The 27203-nt window shown below is 47.4% G+C and overlaps 10 protein-coding genes across 10 annotated transcripts; 3 read left to right on the top strand and 7 right to left on the bottom strand.

The window, feature by feature from the left end:
- Positions 1-3043: 3043 nt before the first annotated feature.
- On the bottom strand, positions 3044-4770 carry BDV27DRAFT_165637 (MFS transporter; the record flags this gene model as incomplete). Its single annotated transcript, XM_032073984.1, has 4 exons — positions 3044-3871; positions 3928-4011; positions 4071-4443; positions 4505-4770. 4 exons carry the CDS (start codon positions 4768-4770, stop codon positions 3044-3046), a joined length of 1551 nt encoding a protein of 516 aa, XP_031926281.1.
- Positions 4771-5982: 1212 nt separating this feature from the next.
- BDV27DRAFT_130274 (uncharacterized protein) lies at positions 5983-7709 on the bottom strand. The gene has a single exon (XM_032067382.1). The coding sequence runs from the start codon at positions 6468-6470 to the stop codon at positions 6141-6143; it is 330 nt and encodes a 109-aa protein (XP_031926280.1). The 5' UTR covers positions 6471-7709; the 3' UTR covers positions 5983-6140.
- Positions 7710-7845: 136 nt separating this feature from the next.
- BDV27DRAFT_130272 (NAD(P)-dependent oxidoreductase) lies at positions 7846-9246 on the bottom strand. The gene is made up of 2 exons (XM_032067381.1): positions 8903-9246; positions 7846-8825 (listed from the first exon to the last, which is right to left on the bottom strand). The coding sequence occupies exons 1-2, from the start codon at positions 8948-8950 to the stop codon at positions 7944-7946; spliced, it is 930 nt and encodes a 309-aa protein (XP_031926279.1). The 5' UTR covers positions 8951-9246; the 3' UTR covers positions 7846-7943.
- A 172-nt stretch (positions 9247-9418) lies between these two features.
- Positions 9419-11025, bottom strand: BDV27DRAFT_146314 (glycosyltransferase family 1 protein; the record flags this gene model as incomplete). The annotated part of the gene is made up of 3 exons (XM_032070564.1): positions 9419-9713; positions 9783-10421; positions 10484-11025. The coding sequence occupies 3 exons, from the start codon at positions 11023-11025 to the stop codon at positions 9419-9421; spliced, it is 1476 nt and encodes a 491-aa protein (XP_031926278.1).
- Positions 11026-11877: 852 nt separating this feature from the next.
- On the bottom strand, positions 11878-13707 carry BDV27DRAFT_159032 (MFS transporter; the record flags this gene model as incomplete). The annotated part of the gene is made up of 1 exon (XM_032072808.1): positions 11878-13707. The coding sequence occupies one exon, from the start codon at positions 13705-13707 to the stop codon at positions 11878-11880; it is 1830 nt and encodes a 609-aa protein (XP_031926277.1).
- A 1934-nt stretch (positions 13708-15641) lies between these two features.
- On the bottom strand, positions 15642-16620 carry BDV27DRAFT_10235 (F-box protein). The gene is made up of 2 exons (XM_032064302.1): positions 16389-16620; positions 15642-16330 (listed from the first exon to the last, which is right to left on the bottom strand). Exons 1-2 carry the CDS (start codon positions 16434-16436, stop codon positions 15791-15793), a joined length of 588 nt encoding a protein of 195 aa, XP_031926276.1. The 5' UTR covers positions 16437-16620; the 3' UTR covers positions 15642-15790.
- Positions 16621-17257: 637 nt separating this feature from the next.
- On the top strand, positions 17258-18992 carry BDV27DRAFT_10197 (UDP-glucose:hexose-1-phosphate uridylyltransferase). Its single transcript, XM_032064291.1, has 4 exons — positions 17258-17503; positions 17617-17801; positions 17877-18642; positions 18697-18992. Exons 1-4 carry the CDS (start codon positions 17403-17405, stop codon positions 18800-18802), a joined length of 1158 nt encoding a protein of 385 aa, XP_031926275.1. The 5' UTR covers positions 17258-17402; the 3' UTR covers positions 18803-18992.
- Positions 18833-19598, bottom strand: BDV27DRAFT_10210 (Erg28 family protein). The gene is made up of 2 exons (XM_032064296.1): positions 19438-19598; positions 18833-19382 (listed from the first exon to the last, which is right to left on the bottom strand). The coding sequence occupies exons 1-2, from the start codon at positions 19498-19500 to the stop codon at positions 19020-19022; spliced, it is 426 nt and encodes a 141-aa protein (XP_031926274.1). The 5' UTR covers positions 19501-19598; the 3' UTR covers positions 18833-19019.
- Positions 19599-19789: 191 nt separating this feature from the next.
- BDV27DRAFT_146311 (ketoreductase) lies at positions 19790-20893 on the top strand (the record flags this gene model as incomplete). Its single annotated transcript, XM_032070563.1, has 2 exons — positions 19790-19966; positions 20030-20893. 2 exons carry the CDS (start codon positions 19790-19792, stop codon positions 20891-20893), a joined length of 1041 nt encoding a protein of 346 aa, XP_031926273.1.
- A 3607-nt stretch (positions 20894-24500) lies between these two features.
- BDV27DRAFT_130261 (sugar porter family MFS transporter) lies at positions 24501-27128 on the top strand. The gene is made up of 3 exons (XM_032067380.1): positions 24501-25240; positions 25297-25409; positions 25470-27128. The coding sequence occupies exons 1-3, from the start codon at positions 25027-25029 to the stop codon at positions 26820-26822; spliced, it is 1680 nt and encodes a 559-aa protein (XP_031926272.1). The 5' UTR covers positions 24501-25026; the 3' UTR covers positions 26823-27128.
- The last annotated feature ends 75 nt before the right edge of the window (positions 27129-27203 follow it).

The raw sequence follows: 27203 nt of genomic DNA, 5'->3' as shown, positions 1-27203 counted from the left end.
TATCAAGACTGCGCCCCGAATGCACAACCCAGGAGTTTGACTTGTGATTTAATAAGTTCTCTCATTGCTGCATTGTTCTATGTTTTGGCATCGACTCGGTATTGATGAGAATACCTTGTTTGACACTGATATTCTATGACCGGCGGTATACTAGCAATATTTACTGTAGAGCGAAGCGACTTGGGGAAAAGGGTGGCCGTCAAGGGCAATCGTAATTGGTTCAGTCGTTATACATTCGACATATGGGACTATGGTACTTGAATAAGCTCCTGCTCTCAGTTCGAAGATATCTCGAAAACATCAATGAAAGTACTGTAGCATCCAAGTCTCATCAATATCTTCCCTTGTTGTTCTGCTAAACCTCTTCTAGCTCTCCCCAGTTGTGATACCAGTCTATAGACCACATTCATTCTCAAGGCTTTCCACTGGAAACTGCCATCTATTAGTACAACAAAACCTAGCATCCTTAACATGTTCAGTTATGTAAAGTAGAGAGAAAGTAGGAGATTCCGAAATATACCAGGATTCACTCGTTGTTCCTTATTTCAATTTTTTGCACCGTCGGTGACAGCAAGCCCGCCCCTCTACAACAATGAGTCTTCTTCAACAGTCACCAGCACTCCAGGAGTGACAAAATCCAAACGGAGGACAGTCTGACTGTCCCTGATCACAATATTCCTAAATTACAACATTTGATTGGATTGGACTTTGCTATACAATACAGATGCCGCCACATCGCACCCAGACTCAACCACATAGACGAGATAGTGTAAGGAATACTCCGAGATAAAACAATAATTAGTAAATGATTAAATTAGTAGAGAATAATAATGTTATTTTAACCTATCTAAGTAAGTTATACTAAAATAGAAGAATTAGGAAACTTGACTATTAAGCAGTCTACTTTAACAAAGCCGGCAAAATCCACCTCAATAATCCGTTACTGATCAACGGTGACAATGAGAGAGGCTAGAATCGGGTACATATATTTCATATGGTAAGTTGCCTTGGCCAAAAGTGTAGATCCGAAGTTGATCCGAGAGGATCGACATATTGACCTGGTCATTGTTGCGCTTATAAATTGCCATTCTAGACCGGTCCCTGCCTCTTCGCTTACCATGGTTCGTGCAGCGATCCATCTAATTTTCTTATACCGACCTTAGTGCTAGTGCGGGGCACTCTGGAAGGCTACTTAGCAGTCCTGTTCTGTGTAAACTTTATATACTTACGTAGCTATAATATCTTTACTCTGTACTGTGGCAGAGTGCGAAAACAATGTCAGTGGGACGAAACAGGACCAATGTGACAAAGTCACCGTCTATACCTAGTTCATAGATCTTGAACCTTAAGTTTAAAGGTATCTCTTTCTATGCCATCGAATTCGATGGAGAAGGAAGGGGTATCAAGCTTTATCAAATTGGCAGGATTTAAGTCAACGAACAAACTCACCGACATTCCCACCACGCCCATACGGTATACCACAGTAATAAAACCGGTATAGTATCATTATTAAGCAAAATTCTACACAGTATGAGATTAGTCTACAGCGACACAGTTCATGATTTTGATCATCCGGACTCCATGCACCTTTCGGTTGAAGCTCAAAACGTATAAGTCTGTTTCAACTTTCATATGCGAGGCTAGATCGGATAATCCTTCCTCTGGGGATCCCCCACCCCCCGGGCCCGAGGAGGAGAATATGTATATACACCAAATAAATCCATCGCACACGGGGTTTTAAAATCGGTGATAAACGAGATATCCTTGTTAGGCCATGATTCATATTCTATCTTGAAATCGGAACCTACATATGCCGCATATAAAACGTCTAACTGCTCAACAGATGGCCTGTAGTGCTAAATACTTTGATTAGATTTACCAGAGAGGAAAGAGCGCCAGAATCAACCATTACTAAAGTGTACAAAATATCAATGTCAACAACTTCGAGCCGAATAGACCATCAGCCTTTTTTCACAGGACTTCCAAAAATAGGTAAACTTAGCCGCAAGGCAGGTAACCGGGAAGGGATCCCGAGGAATTTATTGTGTTCTGATCCATGAGATGACGCGGACTGCATAAAGTGTGCGAGACATACATTACCATATGCAAAAAATATACTCTTGGCGGTACTAAGAAACAGGATGACATAGTGTCTGGGATACTATCCTATCAAATGTACAAAGTACATACATATGTACATGTCCCGCGGAATGCCTGAAAGACAGGTTTGTCACGCATACAAACAAGGAAAGCGATAAGTCAGACCCTGTTGGAAAAGACCAGTATGATATTCATTAAGTCTGCACGTTGCTCCACAGTAAACTCATACATCCCCTTCAATAGGTACCTGGTGGCTCACCCCTATCCAGCCACTGCCGAGTATAGAGCCCAAGCCACTCTCACGTAATGATTTACTATTTCGTACATATTACATGTCATAACTGGGTTCGCCAAGCATGTCACCAGAGCTTAACTTATCGGGAAGTATAAGCTTAGCTTGTACCGTGAGAGCATCGATGATCAGGGGATTGTATTGGTGAATTACTAGTGGTAGATGTTCTATATCCTTAAGCGACTGGCTTAACACGTCCGTACGTATGTGGTGGTTGGACTGGGAAAGTCGGACACATTCCAGAAACGCTTGTAAACTATTGGGATCTGCATTTTTATTGGATCCACCAAGCATACAAGAGTATCTCTTGTCTCTGGATGAGGTAATATTGTTTCCGACAGTTTGTTACAGACTTGCCATGTAATGTAAAAATAGTATGTACTCCAGATGATTCTTGGGAGAAAAGCTAGAAAGATTATCTTAAGAAACTCGCTTCAGTCGCTCATATGTTGCGTGAATGTAGCCCATAACAGATAGAAAATAACAATAAACAGTAGGATCAAGCACATCGCTAAACACAGCTCGGTCTAATTCCAAAACCAAATACTCCATGTCATATCACATCAAGATGAACGCCAATTATATGCAAGAAATGCCCATAGGAACAACCCAAAAGGCCAGAAGCCACCTGTGGCAAAGGAGAGAAAAAGATTACGTCATCTTTGGCATGAATTTGGGGTTGGTCCGGATGCTCTCCCCATATTTCAGTAAGAAAAAGGATGTCGGTGCAAAAGCAAGCGCAATAAAACCAAGGAGGGTGTTTCCCCAGCCTAGACCGAGCGTATCGTACAAGGGCGTCCCGGCTAATGGGATAGTGGCACCAAAAACGCACCGCAAGGCTAGCTCAGCGGAGACAGCACTGGCAGCGTAGAGGGTATATGAATCAACAAGATACACCTGAGTAACGAGGTGTACATAAAAGATCCCCGCACCAATGAAGAAGGTCCCGATAATGGGGACAATCCAATGAAGCCTATACTGTGCGGACCAGCCGTACCAGAATAGACCAAGCGGTACCAGAAAACATCCAAGGACAAGAGGTGGAAGGCGGTGCTCTGGCTTCATCTTGCCGTGGATCTTTTCCTGCTTTTTGACATGTCGATCGGAGTAGTAGCCAATTGTGATCTGTCCGACGCAGAAACCCATACCAAGGCCCAGATATCCAAGGCCTGCCTGACCCGGGCTGAAACCGTAGACATTCTCGAAGACGTCGGTGAAGGTAGTGAAAAGAACGTACATATAGCTGTAAGTGACGGCACTGTAGAGGGATACTATCAGGACAATAGGCGACAGAAAGAGGAATTTGATTGGTCGCGTTAAAGATGTCAAGAGCATCTGGCCAGCTGTGCGTTCAGAGTCAAACTTGGTACGATATTGCTGCCCGGTGGCCTTTTGGAGCCTCATTGCTTCACGTCCTAGTATCGTTGGCGCATACGTCTCACGGAGGAATATCAGTGATGCAATCACAATGAACCCTCCCTATCATAGTGTCAGTTTTGCTTTGTTTGAGCACAAGCATAGGATCAGTAGCTTACCTGTATTGCCTCAAGCCACACAGTCCATCGCCATCCCACATTCTCTACCATGTAGCCTCCGAAGATAGGACCAATCACAAAACCCTATAATTAGAGTTAGTAACTTCGGACATAGGATAGACCAGATAACCAGATATACGTACAAGCAAGGGTCCCACGGTCCATATTGTCATTGCAGTTCCCCGTCTTTCCATGGGCATCATATCAGCGACAAACCCTCCTCCAACTGTTACCGGCACTGAGCTGGCAATGCCCATGATTAGTCGAGAAACAATGAGCATGGAGATATTGATGCTGGATGCGCAAACTATTGCTGCGATCATGAAGAGAATATTTGCTCCATGTGTCACTGGTAATCTTCCACTCATTTCCGTAATTGGTGTAAGTACAAGAGGCCCCACTGCGGATCCCATCACGTAGATAGAGACCATGAGAGATGCAAGTGAAGAGTTATCAGTATGGAACTCCTTCAGAACTTCCGGGACACCGGGAGCAAAAATGGTGGAGACTAGAGACCTAATAGCTGTTAGCATACCCGCCATAGGTCTTTAACAATAAATGAAGGAGGCAAACATACGTATTGAAACTGCTCAATGATATGAGGCCAATAATTAGCCACTTCCGAGCATCGGACCAGTTCATGGGATTCCGAGGGTCATCGGGGCCATCCCAGTGGACAATATTGTCAAGCTCATCTTGGGAGAGTTCACCGGCCTCAATGTCGCGGCTCTCGACCTTCACACGAGCGTTTTCCTTTTCGACAAAGGACCCCAGACACTCCAGGCTAGATTCAGGGCTGGGTTCGACAGAGCTGTCAGGACCACTGGAGGGCTGCGTCGCCATGACGATCACGAAGAGAATAGGAATAGTAAGACCCTTGAGGATGAAATGAATAGAATCGACAATGACAAGCGGGCTATCATGGTCTTCTAAATAGCTAAAGTGGATACAATAAAATGCAATATTGGAGTCACTACATCGGAGATGACCACCATGATGTTACCCTGATTTTGGAGCGAACGCGCGTCGATACAGTCGGACAATTCTTGGTATGCTGGGCCCTTGCTGTCTAGCCCACCGGGACTCCGATACTCTGTACAGCTTGAAACGCCTGGACCATGATACATGGTGGGTACGTACAATTAAAAATATCAGGCGCACAGCACGGGTAGGGAACAAGCAAAAAGGGTGGCGTTTCCACAGGAATCCCTTGCATGGATTGGCTCTATTCCAGCTCTGCCTCAGACAATGCCAATTAGCTGGACTTATCAACACATGATCTACATAGGTTATCCTTAGGACACATAATGATCCCCACATGATGTATTGCGGCGTCTGGGTACTCAGGTATCCCTTACGAAATATCCCACTGTTCCTTAGCTGCCCAGGCATGTGGCTCTATAGTATTACCCACTTGGGGCTTGCTCACAGTGAATGTTGACGTGTCTTAAGTGGAGGATGAAGGATCGAAGCCAGCCATGGAGGAGCTTGGTGTAACTAGAATATCATAATGGCAGGGAACATGAGCCCTGTTTGGAATTGGATTCCATACCCGGGGAACCTACCCGATGGATCAGTCCGTAGATCAGAAATTTTTTCGGGACCCCTTGAGGTGTTCATGGTAGGAGTCACCGCTATAGAGTTGGGAGTGACCCATCATGTGGAGATAGGACACGGGGCTAGAAGGGTCTGCCTGCTATGTATTGTATGTAAGAACAAATTCAGATTTGATTCTATATTAAATCATGCGGAAAATTCATAAAAAATTTCCATGTCAAGGCCCTATGGCGTGATAGGACATGCATTGGGGAAATCACGGTTGCTATGATGTGATATTGAGACGAAGATAACATGAAGTATGCAGATCCGTGCTCCAAGAAATACCTGACGACCTCGACTAAAGCGGCAATGATCCGCCGGTACCTTACCTTCCCGCGGGAGATCCTCAGGCTCCCCTCTGTCGATGCCCTACCCGCTGTCAATCCCGGTCGCGCACCGTTACTTTCTTTGCTTTCTTCTTTCTTCAACCTTTCATTGACGGAATCGCCGGCTTTCTTCCGACCAGCAGTGCGCCATCGAATCATACTACATATCAAATTGCCTATCCTAGATTCTAGATTTGACACATGAAGAGGATCTTCAGAACTATTACTAACAGTCAAGCCAATAAATGAGTTGGATCTGCAGGAGAAGCTACACAGAGTACCTCAAAATCAAGGCCATCCGAGAAGCTTAACCAACCGTTTAAGCTTTGGTGGATAACCGAATCTTCGAGCCCGCTTGGCCGTTCCTTGGGACTCCGTGCGAGCTCTTAAAAGTTGCCCTTTGAAGTCTGGTTCTCGCAGATGTACCCACCTACAATGGAAATCCGCCACGGCCGATCTATCGGGCCTAGGGAGCTTGCCCCCTCGGGCTACAATTAGAAACAAGCCTCCACATGTTGAAACTGACCGCTGAGTACGGCCAACGCGCGTTCGGCATTGCGCACATGTTGCGAATTTTCGGCTAACTGGACGGATGTCCGAACAATCTCGACAGCTCATCGGGGTTTTTTTACCCAGAATAGAGAACGGCCCATAATATACAACACGGTGTTCTACCCACTTCCTTTTGTTGACTCAATCAACTCCACTTACCTAGTCGCCTGAATCCTAACCTAGGTGTGGGAGAACTCATCTTCACAACATCCAGAAGCTTTTCTCTTCGCATTCCAGATGCTGACACAAAAATCTCCTCCACATGTGCTGGCGCGCATAGGAGCAGCCACAGCTGAGGAACTGAGCATGCCTTAAAGAGCTCTTAGGAGCAGCAGATATACATAGCTCACATGAACTAGACAGACTCTACCGAGCTTCTATTGGCTTCAACACATGATTATGGATTTTAGGAGACGGTCACAGAAGATTCCCTGATCCATGATCTGTGCGGCGGTGTACTGTTTCTCTGCCCCTCAGTGAGCGCAGCGGGAATTGATGGAGCCATTCACAACGTTCCCGTTCTGGCATTAAAATCCAGATGATGGACTAGCTTAGTTTTTCACAAAGCGAGATAGCCGAATAGCTTGCCACTGCTCCTCGCGCATCACCGCCATACTTTTGATGCAGGCTACCTTATCCTTGCTACGCTTCGGAGGCGGCCTGAATGCTTAGCGTGTGAGATTAAGTTAATAGTTGAGTTTCCCCTTTCTTCCGCCAAAACCGCCGACTCAGAAATTCTCCACTAGTTGGATTTCTTCAACAGTAGTATGTTATTAGAACCATGGGCATTTCTTGTCTTGAATATTGAGCAAGGGATCCGCCCTTCCACAAATCCGCCAGCATTCTTTTCGCATCCCGTGGATACTAACTTTTACTCTCTATCAATGCCCTCTATTTCCCCCTCCTGCATAATATTCTCTGATCTGTCGCAGACTTTCCAGATCCTTCTACGGTTGACGAGTCCAAGAGTATAGTTACGTATCCCTTGTACTGAACCTTTTGAAAAGGATCCAGGAGTGTCTGGGAGAGTCGAGACACTGACTCCCCAGAGTCAGACGCGTCAGTATCTTGGAGCTCCCAGAGCCAAGGCATATCAGCTAGCAATACTTGCTTTGAAGGAATACTTGAAAGCACAGTGGCATTCATCGATGGCGATGTACCTTTAATGGCAAGTATGGACGCCATGGGAATACGCTCAAATATATCTAGTCGGATCTCGGGCGGGACTAATTTTGGGTTTTACTAACTGGAGAGTAGTAGTAATGGTATGGTCTAATGTCTGTTGTTTGGCTTACGGGTTTGCCGGGCCGATCGTGGCCAACATGGCTTATATATGTATATGTATACATATTCTTTCCCGCTGATTTGGAAATTGAGTTTATTGTGACTTTTCTCTAGGCAATGGATCTGTATTTTGACCATTTTGCTACTATGGCTCTCCTCTAGCGTAAATGCATGACATTATATTTGTGATCCTGAACCTGGTTTTCTATCAGAATGAGTATCATTAATCAATTAAATCCATAAGCACGTAATCCACTAATTATCATACTCCAACCCAGACTCCTTCCGAATCGCCCCGTAAATTCCCGCAACATCACCCTTCACACCCTTCTCCTTCTTCACCTCCTGCAAATACCCATCAGTAACCTCCACACTCCTCAATCTCACCCCCGCATCCTGCGCAATGCTACTCGCATGACCCAGATCCTTCCGAGCCAAGTCGACCGCAAACAGCGGCTCCTCACGCTTGTAATAATCGCCCTCGACCATCCGATCCGCATACTTCGCAAAGGGTCCACCCAGCCACGTGTGGATCCATTTCTGGTACATGTCGGCACCGAGACCGGATTTCTCCGCCAGCACGATACCCTCTGCAAGGGTCTCGATGGTGTTGAGGATGAAAGTGTTACCTAGGATCTTGAGCTGGGAGGAACGGCCGACATCGTCGCCAGGCAAGGGGAGGGTGGCCTTGGCCGTGACGCCCTCGAAGAAAGGTTGAAGTCTGTCAATTGCTTCTTGCTTTCCGGCGGGGATGACGATCATTTGGCCTGCGTCGGCCATGTTGGGAGCGCCGAAGACGGGGCAGGCGATGAAGGTGGCGCCGCGCTCGTGGAGGATGGAGTGGATGCGGCGGGAAGTGTCCGGGTGGACGGTGGAGCAGTCGACAATGATTTTAGAGGTGAGGTCCAGGGAGGAGTCAGAGACAATGGTATTGATGATTTGGTCGAGGGTTGGGTCATCGCCGACGCAGATGAAGGTGATTGTGGCCTGTTGCACGGCTTCGGGGATGGTGGTTGCGACAGTGGCTTTGTTGGAGCCAATTGAGTCGGCGAACGCGGTGGCTCTGGATGTTGTGCGGTTGTAGAGGATTATGGGTGCGGTTTGGGGGCCTTTCAGGGCGATATTGCGGCTCATACCCTGGTGGGGATGTTAATATTTCTGAAGAGATATAGATATTGATTGACATATGTATAGATGGGGAGGTGTGTACTTACCCGGCCGATATTGCCCAAGCCGAGCCATGCTACTCTTTCTGAAGCCATTGTGTCAATGTGAGATCAGTTATGCGTGGTCAATTGGAAGGGGAGGGTTGTCGAGCATCAATGGAAGGGCCGTGGGCAGGTAATTTATAGAATGAGGGGATCGTGGAGGAGACTGCGTCATGCGGGGCATTTCGGGGGTTCGGCGTCACGTTTCCTTCCTAAAAGCTTAGCCGGCGTGGGGACTCGGAGCTAAATTTACATTCTGAGTCTAGAGCATTTGAAGCATTTCCTGTCGCAAAGGGAGTTAATTGGATACAGAAGTGCGATATGTCCGTTCTCGAGGGCGCAGTGGAAGAGTACATGGAGAATAGATTACCAATCCTCAGGCCTCATATACCTAACGGGCCGATTCCGCTGTCTAATTGAGTCGGTCCGAGTCAGTCGGACCAAATAAATACATCTCCACCCAAAGAGTCAGCAAGAATGAGTCAATCGTCACGCCTTCATTATACGCTTGCGCTCTTTCCTTCATTGGGGCATCTTCATGCTGCACGGCTCTGTTAGCGAGGAAATGATCTTCTCACATGCGATGACTCGTCCATCTTTTGGCCCCAATTTAGTTGCGATAGTTTGCGCCTGGTGTCGCATCGACTCGCTCTGGCCGCTTGCTAGCGCCCGAATCAATGCCTGCCCCAATTCCGGTCCGTTGACGCCTGGCGCAGTCTTGCGACTTGCCCAGATCCCAATGCCTAGCCATTCTGCGCGCAAGGCGAAATCGTAGGTGTCGAGCCAGATGGGAAGGATGATTTGTGGCACGCCAGCCCTAAAACAAAACAAGCTGTCAGAAATTGGGACCGCCTGCATTCAAGAATTTACAGCCGTGTATACTAACCGTATCGCTTCGTGGTAAGAATTGGACCCTCCATGGTGAACCATGCACTCTACATGGCCACTCGTGAGAATGCAAATAGGCTCCACTGCCAGCCACGGCTCAACCCGAACTTGTCCCTCAGCGACGGCAGTACGAAGATTGTCAGGTAGAGTGGTATCATCGAGAGTTGTACCGGAACTTGGCTTGATTTTCCATAAGATTTGGACTTCCGGCCTTTTATCTAGGAGCATGCGGAACCCTTCCATGAGTTCCTTCAAAACATCGATCGTATACCTCACATGTGATCCCAAGTTCACCAAGACTGTTGGCCGTCGTCCGAGCCAAGAAGCCAGTTCTGGTTCCTCCTCGGCAATTGGGCCACAGGGGCGCAATATGGGACCGCATAATGTGAAGGTGTCGGGAAAGTAGCAAGGAATTTCGGTCTCCCATCTGGTCGGGAGAAGAACTTCAGTCTTGTCCTTGTTGAGCAGTTGGGAGATCTGTGCAGAGGTTGCACTGGGCAGCCCTTGAGCAGTACGATATGCTGTCAGCTCTCGGACTCTTGGGTTGCCCATAAGAACCAATAGCACCCGAAGAACAAGATAAACGTTTGGAAGAATCAGGTACCATGGTAAAGGATAAGGGTAACCGGAACCCACACTGACTGATTAGTCAAGATACACAGAGCAAGAGGCTAAGTACAGATGGACTAGATCTCTCACATTGGATATTTCCACAAGCTCGCCAACCTCGGCTGTATCGTCAGTTCCTTGAATGTGTTAGGAGACAGGGCCACATAACGTTGTTCTAGCATGCGGCACGCATCAACTGCCTGTAAGAAGAGTGGATCAAGTACGACAATGGCTGGTTGAAGCGTGCGGATGAGGGTAGAGCAGTCTTGATATATTGCCATATACCGTGGGCCATCCCATGGGGCTGCCATTACGGGTAGGATGTGCTTGTATGTGTTCAGAGCTGCTCGGAAACCGATGTTATGAACGCGAAATGAATCGGCACATATATTGAACAAAGGATCGGCCTCTATCATGGGAGGGCCAGTCAGCGGATGGAAAGTCGCACGATTTGTCACTGATGACAGAGATGCGGCACGGATATTGAGCTTGGAGATAGCGGTCTCTAAAGGCGCGAACGAGCCGATATGGACATCATAAGAGCGAATGAGAAACTCATGGGCTACGGCTAAACTGACAGTTGCCTGGCCCAGCTCACTGAGGGTCAAAAAGAGAATGGTTGATGGTGCCATTACGTTAGTATGTATATGATGGAGTAAATAAGATCAGGAATCAAGGACTGGTCAAAAGATGAAGAGAAGTGAAGCGCTGAAGTGAAGAGGTCAAGATCGGCAAGGGGCTAAGCAGCGCAAGGGATGGAAGGAACAATACGAAAAAGAAGCCTATCCGCCAGGCATGCTTTCCTTCTACAGGTGCTATGCTGGAATTTTCTTTTAAAAACAGGTATGCAGGTACGAGTAGTATTGGAACCGACATAATCTACAGAATTTGTATGAATAGTCAGCTGATCTTCATCCGTGTAATCCAATCCAATTTTGATGCAATCAGCCACAGATGAGTAGATGTCTTTTCTGAATTGAATGAATTTATTATTAATATTATAGGTCTTTCTATTAGGTTTATTCACATTCATGTGTAGTACCCGTGGAGAATCAGACCAATGTATGTGCATACATGCCCAGTCCGCTGTTCTCCATTGATTCTCTATACATAGATAGTACGACTCTGGATACGAAGGGAGTGACCCCTCTTCTTCACCGTTCGTAATCTGCAACTATGCATGCGTTCCACAAGGAGGACATATCACTTCCTGCGTGATAACTTTTACCTCCGGAACGAAAGCTGCACTATCTTTCAGGTTCGAGTAACCGAGCGCTTGTCTCGGGTATAGGGTATATGTAACTCGCCGTTCCATGGGCCACCGACACTCAAGCTTGGCACCCAATATCTTCCGGGTATTAACCAAGCAAATGGGCCGTAAGCGATTGCTGATATGGCGCCTGCTTTGATCAGGCGATCGACCAGGCCAATTATGGGGCATCAGAAGCCCTCCGAGAAAAGACTAATGCATGCAGCTGTTCCATCTAGTCCTTTCGTCCGCGACCACTAATGGCGGAGTTGCGGGTATTGACACGGTCAATGTCGTAGGGATTTTCCTCATACTGCGTCGCTGTGCGACCCAAAGAGTGTCCAGACTTCTTAGAAGCCCGAGAACCTCGTCGATCAAGTGCAGCCTGGGATGGGATCGTGGAAAGGCTGTCGGAGTCATCACTATCACTGCTCATATAGACAGACTCGGCTTTCTCAGCCACTGTCGTTTTCTCTTGAGCTGGCTCTTGAGGCGGGGGTGCATTCTGCTTGGCGGCGAGACGCTGCATGAATGCCTCGGCCTCAGCAGCGTAAACACAACGCTTACGGATCTGGGCCCCGTAAATGTAGAACAGAATAGGGAATGGTACACATGCCACGGCTAAGAAAGCTGGAATGGAAGAAGCCCAGTGAATGCCTAGATTGCGATACATATAGGTGGTGAATAGAGGGAAGGCGAAGCCGAATAGGGACCGAAGAGCTGAGTTAGCTGCAAGGACCGAGGCTGAATAAATCGTGTAGGCGTCGATCAGATAGTTGAAGACACTGAGGAAGACCAAGACTAGTCCAAAGCCAAACGGTACGCCCGCAGCAACCGGGGCCATCCAGTGGATGGTTGGATAGTTAGTCCATGCGAACCAGAAAAGGCCGATGGGCAGGGCGATTCCTCCAACAATACTGGGAGGAAGACGGACCTCGGGGGCAAGACGACCCGTGGTTTGCTCACACAGCTTAGCATAACGGAAATTGTCCGGAAAGGTGCAGGCGACTGCGATGATCATCCCCACTAGAATGCCCATAAAAGCCAAGCCTCCAATACCTTCACTCCAGCCACGGACTTCCTGAAACACGATCGGATATGCTGCAAACAACATGTACAGTGTTCCATATATGATAGCCATATAGATACAGAACAGAAGCACAATTGGTTCTTTGAAAAGCAAAAGCCATGGGCGGGAGAGGGCCGTGGTCAATGTCTTTGTCAATGTCGCTCTGCCTCGTTCGATATCCAGTTTACTGCGGTAGACTTGACCACTCAATTCAGAAAGTTTCTCAGCTCGGCGACGCAGGAGGACTGGAGCATATGTCTCTGGCAGTAATATGCACATAGCCAGCCATACAACACCTGCTAATGCCGCTAGAAAGCCTTCCACCCAGCGCCAGCCCGCGGCAGAGCCGAGGAAACCCCCAATCACCGGGCCAAACGTAGGACCGCAGAGCGGTGCTGCAGCGAAGAGACTGATCGCAATACCACGCTTTGCAGCCGGAAACATATCTGCAATCGTGCCTCCTGCATTTCCGAAAGGTGATGATCCGAAAAATCCTGCGAGAAACCGTAGAATAATAAGGGTTTGGATGTTCTGAGATCCAGCAGCTCCCGCATTGAACGCGGTGAGGAGGAAGAATGTGCTAGTGAAGATATGTCGACGACCGAAGGTCTCACTCATCGGTGCCCAGATCAATGGCCCAAAGGCAAATCCCAAGACAAAGAGAGAAATCCCGAGGATAGCAACTTCCTGTTCACAGTCAAAGTCCTTGACAATCTGGCCCATGCCGCCTGAGTATGCAGAGGAAACCAATGCGACAGTGAGGGTGACAAAGGAGACTAAGACAGTATAGGACCATTTCTGGACCTCGCTGAACTCCATTGGGTTGCGCGGGTCATTGGGGATCCAACTGACAACGTAAGGGTCATCATCGGTTCCTGATCCAGCATAGGGATAATTAACCACTTCAGGTGTAACAACCTTTTGGTCGAGGACTAAACGCCAGTAGGGGATCTTGGAGGATAGAGGCATCTCGCCGCCCCCGGCTAAACCGGTCATGCCCGTTGTGGTACTAGATATCCTTGTCAGTCAATAATAGTTATTACCCATTCCAGCCTCGGTTTGTTCCTTTAAAGACATGCATATGTCATGAGATCGACATATTAGTGATGGACCCACCAGATGTTTATTTTATAGAGGAACGTTTATGAGGCAGTATCGCACTATCAGCTGTGTTATGCTTCGTGTACTCTTAAAATTTGAATTGGAAAGTGTAGATCTTAAGAATCCAATGTCATGGGCGGGCACCCAAATAGTTAAAGGAATAAGATTAATTTATGCAATATGTAATACGAGAATATGAAGGCACAACATGGAGACAAAGAAAGAAAAAAAAACGTAAGCAAAAAAATTCATTGAACTTCCTAGGACAGCAACCGAGAGATGCCTCGGTTATATTTAAAGAAAGATAAAAAGGTAATCTAATCTACCTTGCATAAAACCACGTACTAGATCGACGTGTCAGTCAAACGGTGCATTGAGTAGGTAGTACTAACGCCACTAGATATTCATTATCCATAATCATTTCGCCATCTAGATATGCAGACCTCTAAACCCCTGGATAGCATAGATACCCGTTTAACCATATCTTCTGTCCCTTGAAATTTTTCAGCTGAACCACTAATAAAAAGGCGATTGGAAACCGCCACCGTTGAACAAGACTTTCGGCCCGATGGTTCCTGGCACTACGGGCGACAAGCTCGCTTGGCCAAGTGGAGCGTCGTTTAACAGTAGAAATTAATAAGTGGCAGGGCATATTAACCCATGTACACCGTACTTCAATTTCTTAATACTATCCGTCCACGTACATAGTACATACTCCGTAGAAACACGTAGTATCAATTTTTGCATATCTCGAACCTTATCCAGATAATGCCGACGTTTGAACTTTCATCACTAATTGCAAACCTCTGTGGGGATTTACTCGACAACAATGGATGGACGAGTCGGCAAAGTCGGCATTCCGTGCCGACAAAAAGCGGATCCGCTGTGGGGATAAAATAAGCGAGATGAACCAACAACGCCTCCGGAAGAAGATGCCGAACTACAGTACTACCAGGCAACGGTGCCGATATTGCGGAATAGCATGTTTAATGTAGCATTTAATAGTATGTCGCTTTGAATCACTAAGTGTCATTGCCTCAATTATGTAATTTGTGTTATTGCATAGTTGTTTTCCATGTATTCCACCGGTTATCATTCATGAGCCTCATTGCAACTGTTTCTCAGGCAACTGTCTATGCAATGAGGTGTACCAGCAACCACGGGAGCATGTACGCTACACACATAGATCGCCCTTCAGAAAAGTCGCATTCAGTGAAAACTCGTAAAGGTACTGGATCAACTGCTTACGAAACTATATGAATTGATCGAGGTACTTGCGGAAGACGTGCAGACGTGCATGTACATACTAGTACATGGGTTGGGCATATACACGGGGTAGAAATCATCAGCTTAAATAGGCTACAGATATGATAAAGAAAAACTCTAAACAAGACTTTTTCGAGAGACGGGCAGTTGCATATTGTAAGCAAATTTGAATGTTATATATATTCCATGGAAGTTATAACAATGTTATATATAAAGACCCAGAAATGTGTACAATCTATCCGCGGCTCCGTGTGAAGTTCACAACTTTGGGGAAACTGTGTTCTAACGACCTTTCCAGTGTCATAAAGAGACGTGTAGTACGGACATGTAATTCTAGAATTATAAAAGATTAAAAGAAGGATATATTGGCGGTGTTGATGCACAGATAGACGTACCTTCTATAGTCAATTCATAGCTAGCAGATTGCCCCTCATCACGATAAGAAAGAACTGGTCCACCCCAAGCCCTGTTCGCATATTCGTCCATAATATCCTTCTCCTTGACCCGCACCTTAAGTCCAATGTTCTTGTTTTGACCCACCCAAACCATCTGATAGGGGGCCTCGCTGGTCGACGAACAGACGGAATGATCGGATTCTTCCGAATCTGGTGAGGACTCAAAAGACTGACCGGAATGTTTCGCATGGTTCCTTAGCCAGTCTCTAAATAACCTAATAACCCCGTTTTCAACTGTCACTGCTCCCAGAGGGAAATTACTCCCCCACATCACTTCTACTACATTCACGGCTATACATAATTGGATGAAATTTTCGAATGCCTCTAGATGCATAGGAAGTGTCACGACTGAGCTGTCCGCTTGCTCCTGGTTGACTTTCGACACAATCAGCATTGAGTTGCACAATACATCTCCCTGCAGATGCCCTACCCGCTGATGAGAAACGCCTTGCTCCACCGATACTTTGCATTACTACCACACTGGGCCGAAATCTAGAATATAGGGAACCGAGTCTCCCTAGCTGCTGTGCTGTATCAATATTCTCGTACAATGAGCCCTTCCCTTCGTACTGGTTACTCAAACCATCCGTACCGAGGTATTTGCAAAAGACGTGGGGTTCAGTAGAATATGAGCTCGGATTTAAGCAGTCGAGCATAAGGTTATATTCGCTCAGGGATACAGAGACAAGAATTCGGTAGTGTAGGATCCGTAATATTAAAGCATAAAACCGGTGGGACACCGTCGTTAAGGGGAGAAGGGAGTGGGTTGGCAATGGGGATAGGATCTGAACGAACACCTGAACGTCATTTGATAAGGCTTAGCTCAGAGGTAACTTGATGTCAGCCCAATCATACCTCATTTGGAAGGGAATAGAGGTGGAGCCTCGAGCGATTAGTGGCCATGCTTTTGGCGATGAAACGTGGGGAGTAGCAGTAAGGGCTGCACAACTACTACGTATTTACTGGTATCTGTTCCATTAAAGAGGTGTAGGGAGGCAATCATGAGTGATATAATTAGATTAATAACCTTGAAGGCTTAATGTAAAACGATTAACATGATGGAGAAGTGAGTACCCTTGGAATTTCCCCAGATATTGCTGATAAGCCATGTCGATAAGAGTCTACCAGTTGCCCCTCGTCTCGTGGGACCAACCAATCGGGTCCTGACGTCAGCCTGGACGCGATGCTGGGCCTTATTACTAACTAAAATACCTCAATCCTTACTCGGCCCGGTTCATTTCACTCAGGACACTCGGGCAGCCGGTGAGAAGCTCGGGCTAGCCAAGACAAAACGGCTAATATCAACCCCGTCTGCGACAGAATATGCACGGGAAAAGAGCGCTAGAAAAGAGCACCCTATCCACTCTGCGTAGTTAAACCACCAATCTGATGTAATGCGGATAATTGATATGTGTTGGTCACTAGAGCAAATATCCCGTAGTTGGTGCTGTTCCTGCATATATGGAGGACAGCTACAGGATTGAACGATCTACACCTGTAAGGCAAACCGATGGCAGTGGAGGAAGCATGTAGTCAATTCAATTCAATTTCAGATAGCGATACAAACTGTGCTGTAAATAGGGCTGAGGCCATTCCCAGGAACGTGAGTGTTATTTACCCGAACAGACGTCATGCCGAGTTTTATATTAATTCCCCGTGGTGGTCTCGGTGTGTTCGGTACCGAAAGGGTTCTCGATTAATTTTCCGGAGACCCCGCGAAACAGGCCATGTGCCCCGCCGCCGTCGCTTCAGCTTTGCTGACTTTCTCTCCTACCCTTTTCTTCCCCTCTTTTCTTCTCTCTTTTTCTCTTTGTATCTTGCCTTTCATTCATCGCACAGCACGCGCGCGCTTCATAATAATCGACAATCATGGTCGAGAACGTTCTCGATGATATCTCCCACCGGAGGTACAACCCACTCCGCGGTTCTTCCATCTTAGTCTCCCCCCACAGAACTAAGCGCCCTTGGCAGTAAGTCCTGAGAGAAAATTTTTCCTTGATTTTGGGTGTAACGAGTGCCCTCAACAATATGAGGAATGAGCAAACCTGAGAGTTCTAGAGAGCTAAACTTCCGCCGTAAACAGAGGAGCACAAGAAAGCCCTTCCAAGACTACTCTGCCCACCTATGACCCTGCTTGCTATCTGTGCCCAGGCAACAAGCGCGCGCAAGGAGATGAGAACCCCAAGTACGAAAAGACTTTCGTTTTCGTCAACGATTACAGCGCTGTCAAGGAGGAGCAAGCACCATATAGCCCAGAAAATGCAGACGGTGCGTTCCCACATTAGCCAGAGCGAAAGACGTAGTTCTACGTCACAGCGCTAACGTGTACACGATCAACTTTAGATCTGGAATCTTTCTTCCTAAAGGCAGAGCCTGTCACTGGCAAATGTTATGTGCTCACCTTCTCAGCAGCTCATAACCTCACCCTGGCAGATCTGTCTCCGGCCGAGATTGCCCCTGTCATTGACGCTTGGACTGAGATCTACAGTGCACACCTGTCACCCAAGTCACCGTTGGCTGCTCTTGCCCCTGCGACCACCCTCCCCCCCAACTCCTCCACCGCTGATCTGGCCAAGCCCAAGGAGCAATATCGGTATATGCAGATCTTTGAGAACAAGGGCGCGGCTATGGGGTGCTCGAACCCTCACCCCCATGGGCAAGTCTGGACCACCAGCTCGCTACCCGAAGAGCCAGCGATGGAGCTGGAACAACTTAAGAAATACCGCAAAGAGCACGGAGGCAAGCACATGTTGGAAGATTATGCGGCTCTCGAAAGCCAGAAGAAGGAGCGAGTGGTGTTCGAGAACGGAGCATTCCTGGTTGTCTGCCCCTGGTGGGGAGTTTGGCCATTCGAGACCATGATTGTTAGCAAACAACACAAGCGTGCGCTCGTTGACCTGAACGCCAACGAGAAGGCACAGTTGGCCGAGGCCATCGCGGAGGTCACCAGACGTTATGATAATTTGTTCGAGACGCACTTCCCATACAGCATGGGTATCCATCAGGCACCCCTCGATGGGACTGAAGAGGAGATTGAGTCTTCGTATCTGCACCTGCATTTCTACCCTCCTTTGTTGCGCAGCGCCACTGTGCGGAAGTTTTTGGTTGGGTAAGTTATAGCTCCTACGTACTTTTTGTCATCCGGTGGCTGATTGAGCTCTAGTTATGAGATGATGGGAGAGCCTCAGCGAGATATCACCCCTGAGCAAGCGGCAGCAAGATTAAGGAACTGCGGAGGAGAGCTGTACAGGAAGAAGTTGGACGGATAATATATCACAGAGTAGGGTAGAATAATCTCGTATCTTGAATGAGTCACGGTGCACAGAAACAACTTTTGTTAGCCATGGGTATCTAATATTCTTTTCAATTTCCTCCTGGTAAAACCAGGACTGTAGATAAGTTTTATGCGATCGACTAGTAACTCGAAAGAAAAAAAGATGGAAGGGATACATTGAGGTATAGGTTAACGTCTCGCATGTAAAAAGATTAGGCAGAGAGATAGTTTTCTCTCTGCGTCAACATCCAAGCCAGAGTCGATGACGCAACAATAAGAGGGCTCACGAAACGCCCCTTGAGTTGGGCACTACCGAAACCCAGCCACTCGCCAACAAAGTGTACCAAGGCGATTCCAAAAGACCACATAGCAAGGTCATATGTCACAGGGGTCGTGATGTTGTAAGCTGCGTACATTCGGATCACGGCGGAGAGGAAAGTCCAGGTGCCAAAGGTGCGAGAGGATAAGGGATTGGTTAGCGGACGACCATCGGCGGATCGTCCATTGTAGAGCTCCGCAGCGTAGGAGTCCGATCGGTACGCTTGAATGCTGTTTGCCGAAGAGACCACCGAGACCTAGAGGGAATCAAAACTTAATATGATGCTTGGAATCGTGGAATAGGAGACGTACCAGGAAAAGCCACTTGGGTAGAAAGCCCTCGAAAGGAGGCAAGTAAGAGAGAATAGCAGCCATTGCCTACTGAAAGGTGTGCCGTGGCGGGGGGAATATCAAGTAATTGACGGAGCTTGCTTTTAATTGGAGTGATCTGTGATGCAAGTAGAGCTATAGCAGTACCTTGGGGGAAGCAGAGCACAAGCAATGGTTGGGGGCCGAGGCTCTTTTCTTGGCACAACAACTCTCACTAAATTCCACTAACTTTACTCCGATCTCCGCGTCCGCCGTGGAATCTCCCTCAAAAGCCAATCCTTTCTTCCATTGTTGGACCTCAATTTGTCTGGGTCAAGGGGAAAAGGTGCCAATCATGGATTTCCTGTCGAAGCATACAACTTGTCTGTCTAACCTGGAGCTCAATCTTGCTCCCGGATGGCAGACTGTCAGCGCGTATTTCCTTCTTGCGGCAGGAAGCTTGTTTGTCGCCTCCAGAGCTTTGACTTTTGTCAGAGTTCTTCTCAGCCTGTTTGTTCTTCCTGGAAAGTCGGTAAGTTGCGGCTGAACTCTGAGTAGAAAGGCCTCAAACACAGCATTAACTTTTAATGTCCAGCTTCGCTCTTTCGGCCCCAAGGGTAGCTGGGCCGTGGTCACAGGTGCCTCGGATGGTTTGGGCAAAGAATTCTCGCTCCAACTTGCTCGTGCTGGTTTCAACATCGTTCTCGTCTCCCGGACTGCCTCGAAGCTGACTACGTTGTCCGATGAGATCACCTCCAAGTACGCCTCCGTCCAGACCAAAACTCTGGCTATGGACTTTGCTCGCAACGAAGATAGCGACTATGAGAAGCTGAAGGCCCTGGTGGATGAGCTGGACGTAGCCATTCTCGTAAACAATGTTGGAAAGAGCCACGACATCCCCACTCCTTTTGCATTGACTTCCCAGGAGGAGATGACGGACATCATAACTATCAATTGCATGGGAACCCTGCGTGCTACTCAGTTGATTGTGCCGGGAATGATACAGCGCAAACGTGGTTTGATCCTGACAATGGGATCCTTTGGTGGCCTTCTCCCAACTCCTCTTCTTGCCACCTACTCCGGTAGCAAGGCCTTCCTGCAGCAATGGTCGACGGCTCTTGGCTCGGAACTTGAGCAGCACGGTATCACCGTTGAGCTCGTACAGGCATACCTCATCACCTCTGCTATGTCAAAGATTCGCCGGGCCAGCGCTACAATCCCGGATCCCCGGTCGTTCGTCAAGTCGGTATTGTCCAAGATTGGCCGCAATGGTGGATCTCCATTCTACGCTTACAGCTCGTCGCCCTACTGGAGCCATGGCTTGATGGCCTACTTCTTAACTTGTATCGCTGGAACCATGGGGAAGTTTGTTACTTCTAAGAATCGGGGAATGCATGAGTCAATCCGGAAGCGAGCTCTGCGCAAGGCCGAGCGCGAGAAGGCGAAGAAGAGCACCTAGGTGAAGGTATATGTCGTCCTTGAATTTTGTTGCTGTAAAGGCTCGTCGCACTATATCGTGTGATTGATCCTGCAGGGAGGGCAGCATGATGACATGAGTTTCAATGTCTATTAGGTTAATTCGTTGAACGAGATTGAGCGCTGAATGATCTTGGGTGAAGAGACTGCAAAAACGTCATCTTATTATTACACTAGTAGAAGTTTAATCTACGTCAGAAACACAATATATTTCATTGGAGACTATTACTATTGTTTGTGCCCATGACTAGGTCACAAGATGTTGGCATGTTAGACTTCTGTCACCGGCTAGTTCCTCGATCTACAGGAAATAGTGCGGTATAGAGCTTTCTGGCCTCCACATTCTGCGCCCAGTGACCACAACAGCCTATACGTTTTGCATGAGAATAATGCTTCCCTCAGTATCGTGATGTGAGATGCAAGGTGTGGAGCACTCGACAGAGGAACAACCATATATACCTTTCGCAGGGTTCCAGGGCATTTCAAGATGCGACAAAAATTGCTCGCCATACAAGCATAGTCCCACTGTGACTAGCACAACCTGTGTGTCAGTTCAATACCATGAAGATCTTCCATGTCAACCTAAATAGTTTCGACTATCGATCGCTAGGCTCCCTTCGGACAAGAACATGCTTGCTCTTTGCTACTGCATCCCATAGAAAAGAATGTGAGGATGAGTCGAGGTAGTTATTTTCTCTGAACGTCATTCTGAGCACCCTACAGAATACCTAATTCGTTCTTATGAAAGAATTTGGGTAGTATTTAGATAGGGTCGCATTGGCCGAACGTAGTGATGAAAGCCTGGGGTGGCCTGAGGTAACGAGTGTTTGATCACGTTGTCTATCATACATAGAATGTCTGAGGTGCTTGAGTCTACTCAGGAATAGGCTAGATTCTCTAGGTCCTAACTTCGAAGGTCCTGACAGCCACATTTAAGGTTATTGCCGGCCACAATGACCTTTGTGGAAGTTCCTTTCATTGCATTGCTTCGGAACCTTAATGCAAGTGTAAGTTGAAACTGTCAGAATCAACAGCTGGATAATCACTAGTGTTAACTGAGTACATTCCGGATCACAAATCCACCATCCTTGGTGTCATCATGGGTGGCGAAGAAGAGTCCAGAACCAAGGTATTAATCGAAAGTGAATATGATCACCATGCCACAGACGGCAATTATGCACAATGTTAGATTGGCCTAATACCTTTCGAACCCCAAGCATTGGCATTGGCTTTGGCATGCTAGAACTGTGGGAGAAAGTCGTACGACTTTTCTAAACAAAGCCGAATGTTTTGCCCTGGGAGTAAGCCAGTGATATAGTGTAAGCTAAGCTACTTTAATACAGCTACTGATAGGTAAATCCACCGACCCACCAATCAAATGCCAGCGAAAGGCCTTGAAATGTAGCTGTTGTGGAGCTGGTGACCGGTTACTGTATAGGGCTATAGTCTCACCTCCGGTGAATGTCTTTGTACCTCGTCGCCATGACTTTTCCCAAGGACCGAGTCTAGAGTACCACGTGTCGCAGAAACCGGAGGTTTGGGGATTTAACTCGAGATACTGGAGTGCTGGGGTCTGGAGAAACACGCGATGTCTTTGAATGATATGGAGTACAGATGCTGGGGAAGTCTGCAGCCCCAAGGGTTGGTGTATAGCTTAATCAGTTATGTTCTGGTATCACAAATATGCTTACTATTGCTTACTATTTCTTACATCTATAACATAATACATTATTGATAGCCAGAAAACAGGGCTATTTGTTTCTCAGCAGTTCCAATTTTGCCTATTATGGTGCTATAGTGCTGTCTGATATCATGCTGGTAGCATCATGGATGTCATATTCCGGGTGTACTGTGCAACAACTACAACCTGACTACGAAAATTCTTTATGATACTCTACCACGGAAAGTAATATGCAAAGTATCTTATGACGCTAGGCCGAAATATCTGCAAAACACATTTGCCATCCCGTAAAACCCGCCAATAGTAAAATTCGCGGTGCCATAAGTCATCCTAGGAACAGCGGTTGGTTTCCATGGTATTGCCGCCGAGCAAGAATGCACGTCCCGGTTCATGATCTACTGATTATAGGATCGTCAATATAGACAAGGAAGGAAAAGAAGCAACGGACAAGTAAAGACCATCAAGAGACATGAAGGCCAAAAAAAAAAAAAAAAAAAGGCTATACAGACACATGATTCAGGTTGCATGATGACTTCCGTGACTGTCATACCACCGTGAGTTGACCACGAAGAGGGCCGCCTAGATGCCCGACTTACTAAACAGGTTAACCACTTCTGTTGATCTGCATGCAGACTTTTCCCAACTAGACTCAATCCATTAAGGCCTGTTTCCGTACGGCATGCCGATGTGTCCCGTGTAGGGTAACGCCGTGGTTTCACCGGAGGCCGAAATGGTCAAGTCTGAGAGATTTTGCTCGGCAAGCCTCCGAGTGGGACTCACGGTCAACGCAGGAGATTTAGGAAACCTGAGCCGTTGTTTGTTGAGACTAAAGTTGCACCATTCAACATCGGCTCTACTGAAGTCTGTACTTCTCAACAATGGTTGGATGAAAATCCGACAGTGGGTCGGACGCCAAGGTACCTTGATGTGACGATCCACCAGTCGAACGCACCAGCAGAAAATTTTTTCTCCTAAGTTAGGGCGAAACTATTCCGTATGTGACGTCGAGTTGACCGAATCGGCACACCGAGTCACAGACGGCTCACGATGCCGACTTCTCGGACGACCGATAGCTTCGGAACGATTCCAATGACATACATACACAGCAGGAGACATACATTCGGCATTATTGTAGGTATCGCAGTCAGATGATGTTACCTTTCACTAAAACTCGAATTTGTGACCTTCGTAAACATATATTTTTTTTTACCAAGAGTCCAAGAGTACTAGAACAGAGTTCGGAAGCTGCGTAGGTTAACTTTGTCGGCATCATTATTACTTTTCACTACCCGACTCGGGATCGCCCAGAAAAATTTTTTCTCTTGGAGTGGATCCATTTAGATCTGCCACGACTCTTGGTACCAGCTCGGAACCAGAAAACTTTACTCATAGTACGTACTGAGTGTCTTCAGGGGAGCTATAATTAATTCAGGGCTAAAAAAAAAAAAAAAGAAAAAGAAAAAGAAAAATGAGTGAGGCAGATTCGAATGGGCCCTCGTTAACATCGTTAAAACAACTCTGTTGAGAAAGGAGTCAAGGGATGTAGTGGATCGTCAAATGTAAACATTTGCCCGTAAATTCTCCTGCACACAGTACACAAACCAACAGAGTAATTTTGTGTGTGAATCCTGAAAAGTATGTGTGAAAGGAATTAAGTGTGTAAATAGAGTCAGTCAACTACTACTACTACTACTACCACCATCACCACCACCACCACCACCACCACTGTGAGACAACACGGGAAAAGAAAACCTACGTAGTATCTACAATGGCATAGAATAATCGAGATACTACTACAAACTTGAATTTTAGAAATTGGGTTAAGAAAAAAATGAAAAAGAAACCAAAAACAAACAAACCGACCATCATGAGACGCACATGACGTCCCCGTGACTACTTTGGTAGAATTCCAGACTCTCTTTCAGTCTCGCTTTTCACGATAACAGACGGCGAGCCCGGCAACGAACCTCAACCCATCCATGCCAACGATAACTTTACTCTTTTGGTCGTCTCCAGGCACATCCCCACTGTCTCCCCACTCCAAGAGTCTTTGTCGAAGCATCCAAGAACACACTCCGCCCCCCTAGCATGCGACTATCCTTCCTGGTTCGGTCCTTGAGATCTGGGCCCCCGTTTTTCTTGCCATGGTCCCTACCCCGAGAATGGGGTGCCCTCCAATCCCTGGGATGGAGGCGACGTTTTGTCTTGCCGACGTATGGAGCGTTCATGTAAAACCTTTTTATTATTTAATTTTCCATTAAGCGCACTAAAACAATTCCATGATGCGGTTATTAAGGTCCGACTCTGGGTTATATATCTCTGAGCTTTCCCACGTTGCCTCCCCGGTTTCCTTCTCTTTCTTCTCATCCCATCTTTCATCCCTTGATCAACCTCTCTAAGGATTCGTTCGACCACTGAGGAATCCATCCGTCACCATGGGTGTCTCTAATCTAATGGCCCGGCTCAAGCCCCAGGCCGACCATGAACACCAGGAGCACTCCGATACTCCCACCCCTGTCAGAGCCGACTCAAATTTGGAGAAGGATAATGTCATGCTTGACGACAGCCCCGTCAAGTATCTGACATGGCGGTCCTTCATCCTGGGTTTGTGTGTCTCGATGGGTGGCTTTATTTTCGGTTACTCGACCGGTATGTCAACTTCCTCGTGGAGAATCTACCATGCTTCTTGCTGACTTTCACCTCAGGTCAAATTGCTGGCTTTACGACTATGAATGATTTCAAGATGCGCTTTGCGGAACAACATGCTGATGGAACATACGCTTTCAGCAATGTGCGTAATGGTTTGATTGTCGGTTTGGTAAGTCCATAGATTCGACACTTGACTATGCGAATGAGGATCAAACTAACGTGGCTACAGTTGTCCATTGGTACTATGATTGGCGCCCTCGTCGCTGCCCCTATCGCCGATCGCATTGGTCGCAAGTACTCTATCTCCTTCTGGTCGGTGATTCACATGGTTGGTATCATCATCCAGATCGCTACCGACGACAACTGGGTCCAAGTTGCTATGGGTCGTTGGGTGGCCGGTCTGGGTGTCGGCGCTCTGTCCAGCATCGTCCCTATGTACCAGAGTGAGTCTGCTCCTCGTCAGGTCCGTGGTGCCATGGTCAGCGCCTTCCAGCTGTTTGTTGCCTTCGGTATCTTCATCTCTTATCTTGTCAACTTTGGTACCGAATCCATCAACGGTACTGCTTCCTGGCGTATCACCATGGGCATCGGCTTCGCCTGGCCCTTGATCCTCGGTGTTGGTACTTTGTTCCTTCCCGAGTCTCCTCGTTATGCCTACCGTAACGGTCGTGTCGAAGAAGCCCGTGAGGTTATGTGCAAGCTTTACGGTGTCAGCGCCAACCACCGGTGCATCGCCCAGGAAATGAAGGACATGAAGGACAAGCTCGAGGAGGAGAAGGCTGCCGGACAGGCTGGCATTTTCGAAGTCTTCACCGGTCCCCGTATGTTCTACCGTGTCATGCTGGGAATTGCATTGCAGTCACTGCAGCAGCTCACTGGAGCCAACTTCCTCTTCTACTACGGTAACACCATCTTCACTTCTACCGGTCTGAACAACAGCTACGTCACCCAGATCATTCTGGGTGCCGTTAACTTCGGCATGACCCTTCCTGGTCTCTATGTTGTTGAGCACTTCGGTCGTCGTAACAGTCTGATGGTCGGTGCCTCCTGGATGTTCATCTGCTTCATGATCTGGGCCTCCATCGGTCACTTCGCCTTGGACTTGGAGAACCCTCCCAACACCCCTCAGGCTGGTACCGCTATGATTGTGTTCACTTGCTTCTTCATCGTCGGCTTTGCCACCACCTGGGGTCCTATTGTGTGGGCTATCTGTGGTGAGATGTACCCTGCCCGCTACCGTGCTGTCTGCATTGGTCTTGCCACTGCCGCCAACTGGACCTGGAACTTTTTGATCTCTTTCTTCACTCCCTTCATCTCCAGCGCCATCGACTTCGCCTACGGTTACGTCTTCGCAGGCTGCTGCTTCGCCGCTGTACTTGTCGTCTTCTTCTTCGTCAACGAGACCCAGGGTCGTACCCTTGAGGAAGTCGACACCATGTATGTTCTCCACGTCAAGCCCTGGAAGAGTGCCAGCTGGACGCCCCCGGAGGGCATCGTTCGCGACCTCCACGGACCCCCCGCTTCCCCCAAGCAGGAGGGTCGGGCTGAGCACAGCGAGCCCGCCACCGAGATCCGCGAGTAAATGGTATCATGTCTGATGAACCAGCTACGGCCGTCGCTTACGCATTGATACAACGTTTTTGTGTTTTGGGTCGTCCTCTGTAACCTTTTTTAATGTTGTTGCGCAACTCTTCTCCTTCTTTTGTTTGCTCTGAATATACCGATGTGAATGCATGCATGCATGAGTACATATGTTGAGGGGCCATGAATATGGCATGACTTTTGGAACTAAGGAACCTACTGGCGTTTTGGGTGGATAAATCAGCAAAGCAAAACCTACGAGCTTATGCAGTTTAAGAGAAATAAAAATAATATAATCTATGAAAAATAGCTCCTTATTCAATGTAAAAGACTATTATTCATCCTCGGCGAGCGCCATCCTATGATAGGGGTATAACACTCA

The sequence above is a fragment of the Aspergillus caelatus genome (assembly GCF_009193585.1).
Source record: "Aspergillus caelatus strain CBS 763.97 unplaced genomic scaffold BDV27scaffold_120, whole genome shotgun sequence".
NCBI classification, from domain to species: Eukaryota; Fungi; Ascomycota; class Eurotiomycetes; order Eurotiales; family Aspergillaceae; genus Aspergillus; species Aspergillus caelatus.
The sequence above is the reverse complement of the archived record's forward strand: the minus strand, read 5'-3'. Positions and strand labels throughout refer to the sequence as shown.

Excerpts from the sequence above, each read along its gene's own strand:
- BDV27DRAFT_130274 (XM_032067382.1), bottom strand. The coding sequence starts at position 6,470 with ATGAGCTGTCGAGATTGTTCGGACATCCGTCCAGTTAGCCGAAAATTC.
- BDV27DRAFT_10235 (XM_032064302.1), bottom strand. The coding sequence starts at position 16,436 with ATGGCCACTAATCGCTCGAGGCTCCACCTCTATTCCCTTCCAAATGAG. Across the intron at positions 16,331-16,388 it reads TCTATTCCCTTCCAAATGAG|GTGTTCGTTCAGATCCTATC; the intron begins GTATGATTGGGC and ends AATGACGTTCAG.
- BDV27DRAFT_10197 (XM_032064291.1), top strand. The coding sequence starts at position 17,403 with ATGGTCGAGAACGTTCTCGATGATATCTCCCACCGGAGGTACAACCCA. Across the intron at positions 17,504-17,616 it reads AGAACTAAGCGCCCTTGGCA|AGGAGCACAAGAAAGCCCTT; the intron begins GTAAGTCCTGAG and ends CGCCGTAAACAG. Across the intron at positions 18,643-18,696 it reads GTGCGGAAGTTTTTGGTTGG|TTATGAGATGATGGGAGAGC; the intron begins GTAAGTTATAGC and ends ATTGAGCTCTAG.
- BDV27DRAFT_130261 (XM_032067380.1), top strand. The coding sequence starts at position 25,027 with ATGGGTGTCTCTAATCTAATGGCCCGGCTCAAGCCCCAGGCCGACCAT. Across the intron at positions 25,241-25,296 it reads TATTTTCGGTTACTCGACCG|GTCAAATTGCTGGCTTTACG; the intron begins GTATGTCAACTT and ends CTTTCACCTCAG. Across the intron at positions 25,410-25,469 it reads ATGGTTTGATTGTCGGTTTG|TTGTCCATTGGTACTATGAT; the intron begins GTAAGTCCATAG and ends ACGTGGCTACAG.
- BDV27DRAFT_10210 (XM_032064296.1), bottom strand. The coding sequence starts at position 19,500 with ATGGCTGCTATTCTCTCTTACTTGCCTCCTTTCGAGGGCTTTCTACCC. Across the intron at positions 19,383-19,437 it reads TACCCAAGTGGCTTTTCCTG|GTCTCGGTGGTCTCTTCGGC; the intron begins GTACGTCTCCTA and ends GATTCCCTCTAG.
- BDV27DRAFT_130272 (XM_032067381.1), bottom strand. The coding sequence starts at position 8,950 with ATGGCTTCAGAAAGAGTAGCATGGCTCGGCTTGGGCAATATCGGCCGG. Across the intron at positions 8,826-8,902 it reads GCTTGGGCAATATCGGCCGG|GGTATGAGCCGCAATATCGC; the intron begins GTAAGTACACAC and ends CATCCCCACCAG.